The 4,124-nt window shown below is 37.3% G+C and overlaps 2 protein-coding genes across 3 annotated transcripts; one reads left to right on the top strand and one right to left on the bottom strand.

Annotated features, from left to right (window-relative positions):
- Window positions 1-358: 358 nt before the first annotated feature.
- On the top strand, window positions 359-1,546 carry LOC112452906 (trihelix transcription factor GT-2-like). The gene is made up of 4 exons (XM_025013354.1): window positions 359-476; window positions 581-664; window positions 768-878; window positions 954-1,546. The coding sequence occupies exons 1-4, from the start codon at window positions 359-361 to the stop codon at window positions 1,544-1,546; spliced, it is 906 nt and encodes a 301-aa protein (XP_024869122.1).
- A 496-nt stretch (window positions 1,547-2,042) lies between these two features.
- On the bottom strand, window positions 2,043-3,800 carry LOC112452905 (protein ANTAGONIST OF LIKE HETEROCHROMATIN PROTEIN 1-like). Of its 2 annotated transcripts, XM_025013352.1 has the most exons (5): window positions 3,686-3,800; window positions 3,206-3,610; window positions 2,901-3,114; window positions 2,548-2,820; window positions 2,043-2,455 (listed from the first exon to the last, which is right to left on the bottom strand). In XM_025013352.1, exons 2-5 carry the CDS (start codon window positions 3,580-3,582, stop codon window positions 2,108-2,110), a joined length of 1,212 nt encoding a protein of 403 aa, XP_024869120.1. In that variant the 5' UTR covers window positions 3,583-3,610; window positions 3,686-3,800; the 3' UTR covers window positions 2,043-2,107. The 2 variants fall into 2 exon arrangements, with proteins under 2 accessions (XP_024869120.1, XP_024869121.1); XM_025013353.1 differs by having other exon boundaries at window positions 3,206-3,800.
- Between the last annotated feature and the right edge of the window lie 324 nt (window positions 3,801-4,124).

Raw genomic sequence — 4,124 nt, 5'->3', positions numbered from 1 at the left:
TTATACTTATTTTAACTAATTCTTTCTATATATTCCATGTTTTTGTTATATAAAGTCAGTTAATTCACATACTAAGTATCATGTTTCGATATAGAGGGATTTAGATATCATATTTTGAAAATGACATATTTGGGTGCGTTCAGATTCCTTACTCTGAGTAGAAATATTAACCCGATGCCGTTCAGATAGCATCCGAGTAAGTATTTTTTGACTCGATAGACTGCGTTCAGATCGCTGGGTTGAAGTAATCGAGTTAACTCTAGAGTCGATTTCTCAACCTACCATTTTTCATCGGTTAAGAAGTAACTCGGCGTGTTTCAGCGGCAAGTTTGAAATTGAGTGACGAGAGTGATTCAACATGAGTGACAATCAGATTAATGCTGTAGAAGCGGACCCGACTCGCCACGAATTGGTGAGGTCAGAAAATGGGGAGATTGTCCGTGCCGAGGGACACATTGTCGTGTTCGACAATATTGGTAAGTATATGATTCAAGTGTTGTGAACGGGAATTGCGAGGGAGAGGTTAGGTGTCGAACTAGCTCCTATTGGTTTTGTTGCAATAATCTTTCTCTGTTAACAGATAAAAATATGTACTGCGTTCTCGAAAATGAGAGAAATCTCCGGCTCTTCGGTCTCATACCAACTGCCTTACAATTTGATACAGGTTAGGTTATATATTATATGTATTGAATTTGGCTCATATAGGCCAGGTGATTCGTGACTGCTCCAATAGTTGAAAGGATTTACATTGTTTTTGTACGTTGCAGTTCCTGAAACGAGCATGTCATCATCAGAGACCTTAGGCTCACTTTCTGATAATACAGCATGCTTGACACTAGAAGCAGGATGTTCAAACCAGGCAACCAGTAAAGAAAAAGGTAGGTGTGGGTTGTTAAGTCAGTCAAATTGTATGCATAACAGTGTAGTACACTCTTGGTCTATGTCAATTTTAGTTAAGTGGACGAAGAATGCTGTTCTAGCACTAATTACATCCTGGAAAGCTAATCAGCCAAATTTTGCAAGCACTACTGTAAAGAACGATGCAGTATGGAATATGATTGCCCAGGACATAAAAAAAACAGGCTTAATAGTTACTGCCACTCAGACTGAAAATAAGTGGAAAAACATAAGGAAGGCGTACATGGCTGTTAAGGACCATAACTCTAAGTCTGGGAATGCTCCGAAGACGTGTAAATTCTATGATGAGTTGGATGAAATATTTTCAAAATCACCAAGTGTCGCACCTGTTGCTCTTGCCTCCTCAAGAAGAAAGAGATCAGCCTCTACAACTATAGGCAATGATTTTAGTAGTGATGATGAGACCTCTGAAGAGATGGAGGCTGACAGGCATTCTGAGAAGAAAAGTAAGAAGGCAAAGAAAAGCAAACTGAATAGAGAATTAGAGGCTTGGTCTAAGACCCTTCGCGAAGATGCGGAGAAAAGGGAATTAACAAAGGAAAAACGACATGAGGCAGTGATTGCTGTGCAGAATAAAGGAATTGCAGCGTTTACTGATGTTATGAATAAGCTTCTAGAGAAGCTATGAATCAGTTTACGCGAGCTTCTGTAGTAACTTACGATAATTCCTTTGCGTAAACGAGTGAATTATCGTAAATTACTACAGAAGTAACGCTCGCGTAAACGTAGTATGTGCCTTGTACTTACCTGAAAGTGCCAATTAATTTGTGATAATTTTATGTGTACATTTTGTACCTGATACATGTGATTGTCATTATCCAAAGATATTTTTAAGAATTGTCCTATAGTAAGGTAAGATACAAAGAGTATTATCAAATTTTAATATTAATATTATTTTTGTTTCCTGTTTAGATATAGGTACTGTCCTAATATCAATATCTTTAATTTAAAAAAGAGAGAAAGATTGTCTATAGTTTATTCTAATTTCTCTAGTCTGTTTAGAGTATAAAAGAAGTTAATTTTGCTTCTTAATTATTATATTTTTAGTTCTGTTGCGAAAATGCGTCTTTTTCTACTTATAACTGATGTTTATAGAAGGTGTTTGCAGAATAAAGAAATTTATGTTCATTTGTATATTATTTATTACAATCCTTGTTACAACTGTATTTATAGGTAAACAGTCGATCTGTCAATTATCTCTTACGAGAAGGGCCACAAGGTGAGCTCTCTTAGCTTCACCCTTTTGAAAGCGTATGTTGTTATTATCATCATCATCATTCTCCCGTTCTTGTTGCCTTACTACTTCAAGACCTTCCCCAATAAAATCATCAACATTATCTTCTTCTACTTGGTCCTCTTCTAGCCCATCCAGACAAATGTTGTGCAGCACACAACAAGCAAGAATAAAACTTGGAATTAAGTCCACCCTTTTCATATCTAAATGCTTCAGTCGTCGAAATCTTCCCTTCAGCAGTGCAAAAGAACGTTCAACGACTTGTCTTGACTGCGACAGTACTGTATTGAAACGCTTGTGTGCCTGAAAAAGAAAATTCACAATAGTTCAAAAGTACTGATAGGTACAGACAGTTCTGTTTAACAGACTCAAGATAAATTCTCAATGAAACTTACTCGTGTTAGGTGACCATTGTCAATGTAGGGAGGAATGCACCATGACAACACAGGGTATGCCTTGTCAGCTATGATGTATTCACCATTTGGGAAGAGAGCATTCACATTACGCTCTGCATCCAGAAACAAGTCAGAGTTCCGGAAAATGCGTCGATCACCCACTGAACCAGGGTAACCAGCAAAACAGTCAGTAAACCTCAGTTCTGAATCACACACTGCCTGAAGAACTACAGCATAATCTCTTTTCCTTGTCTTATAATGCAGTGAGTGTTCCTAGGGCACAAAACAGAAAAATATACCATATGAACAATACAGAAAGTATGATAATACATGTAATAAGATAAAAGATAAACCTTAGGAGCCTCAATGCTTATATTACAGCCATCAATCGCACCAATTACATCGGGCATATTGGAAAGACGCTGGAACTTTTGTTTCACAGAATCAAGATGATCTCCTGCTGGCCACTTAATGATATTTTTTGCCATGTCGTTGAGACCTGCAACAACGCGCTGGATGCTGGCATTCACAGATGACTTTGCGAGATTATGCTTCAGACCCACAGACCTGGTATAAGAACAGCACAATCAGCATTTATATTGAATATAAGCTGTTAGATTACTAAATTCATGCATTCAATTTTATATAAATACATTACCTGAAAGAATCTGGTGTTGCTAGCAGCCACAGCGAAGCAAGCAATTGCGTACGAACAGGGATGCAAGGTTTATTACCAGTATCTCCTGCCAAAATAGGGCCAAGACGATTTTCTAGCAGTGCAAATGTGCTAGGCAGCATTCGATAATTTTCACGGAACTGTTTTGTATTAAATCTTGGGACTGTGTTTTCCACATAACCTTCAATTCGCACAGCTTTCCTCGACGGGCCACGTAGCCTTAAATGGGCTTCCAATAAAAATGCCTCGGCTAACTCGTCCTCCTCGTCATCACTTTCCAGCGTTGCACTAAACAATAATGTGAACAGTTGTTTGCTCGCATAAATAGCCGTAAGAATGGCATTTCTTCGGCCATCCATAACTTATGTAAGCGGCAGAATGTGACGACTAAAATGTCAAGTAGATATAATAAGAAAACTATTCTAACTGTTTTATACCAAACTCTTACACTTATTTGTATACCTCCCGCCGCTTTATTTAACCCAAAAAGCGACTCGGACCGTTCAGAGCCACAGCCTTACTCAGAGTAAATTGTTCGGGTTAGAGTCGAAACTCTAGACAACTCAACCCCAGTCGTCGGGTTGGGAATCTGAACACACCCTTTCTGGTTCAAATTTGCATTAATATCACTGAACAGCAAAACTTAAACATGATAGACGTAATATTTCTATATATTTTACACTTTTTGATACTTATAATTGGTCTTTTCTTGTATGTTCAAGTCATATCTTAATATCATATGGTCCAACTACCAGACCTTGAAAGATGATCATATTTTGGAGTAAACATACATTTGTAATGTTAATTATTAGCAATTATACATACTTTAATTAATTCTTTCTATATATCTCATGTTTTTGTTGCATAAAATCAGTTAATTTACATACTAAGTATTATGTTT

The sequence above is a fragment of the Temnothorax curvispinosus genome, unplaced genomic scaffold (genome assembly GCF_003070985.1).
Source record: "Temnothorax curvispinosus isolate PA1 unplaced genomic scaffold, ASM307098v1 QBEX01003816.1, whole genome shotgun sequence".
Taxonomy (NCBI): Eukaryota; Metazoa; Arthropoda; class Insecta; order Hymenoptera; family Formicidae; genus Temnothorax; species Temnothorax curvispinosus.
This window is presented reverse-complemented; position numbering and strand designations above follow the sequence as displayed.

What these genes read in the sequence shown, in the direction of transcription:
- LOC112452905 (XM_025013353.1), bottom strand. Translation starts at nt 3,582, where the DNA reads ATGGATGGCCGAAGAAATGCCATTCTTACGGCTATTTATGCGAGCAAA. An exon ending in GCAACACCAGATTCTTTCAG is followed by an intron (nt 3,115 to 3,205) that starts GTAATGTATTTA and finishes TTCTTATACCAG; the next exon opens with GTCTGTGGGTCTGAAGCATA. An exon ending in ACAATGGTCACCTAACACGA is followed by an intron (nt 2,456 to 2,547) that starts GTAAGTTTCATT and finishes TTTCTTTTTCAG; the next exon opens with GCACACAAGCGTTTCAATAC.
- LOC112452906 (XM_025013354.1), top strand. Translation starts at nt 359, where the DNA reads ATGAGTGACAATCAGATTAATGCTGTAGAAGCGGACCCGACTCGCCAC. An exon ending in TGTCGTGTTCGACAATATTG is followed by an intron (nt 477 to 580) that starts GTAAGTATATGA and finishes CTCTGTTAACAG; the next exon opens with ATAAAAATATGTACTGCGTT. An exon ending in TGCCTTACAATTTGATACAG is followed by an intron (nt 665 to 767) that starts GTTAGGTTATAT and finishes TGTACGTTGCAG; the next exon opens with TTCCTGAAACGAGCATGTCA.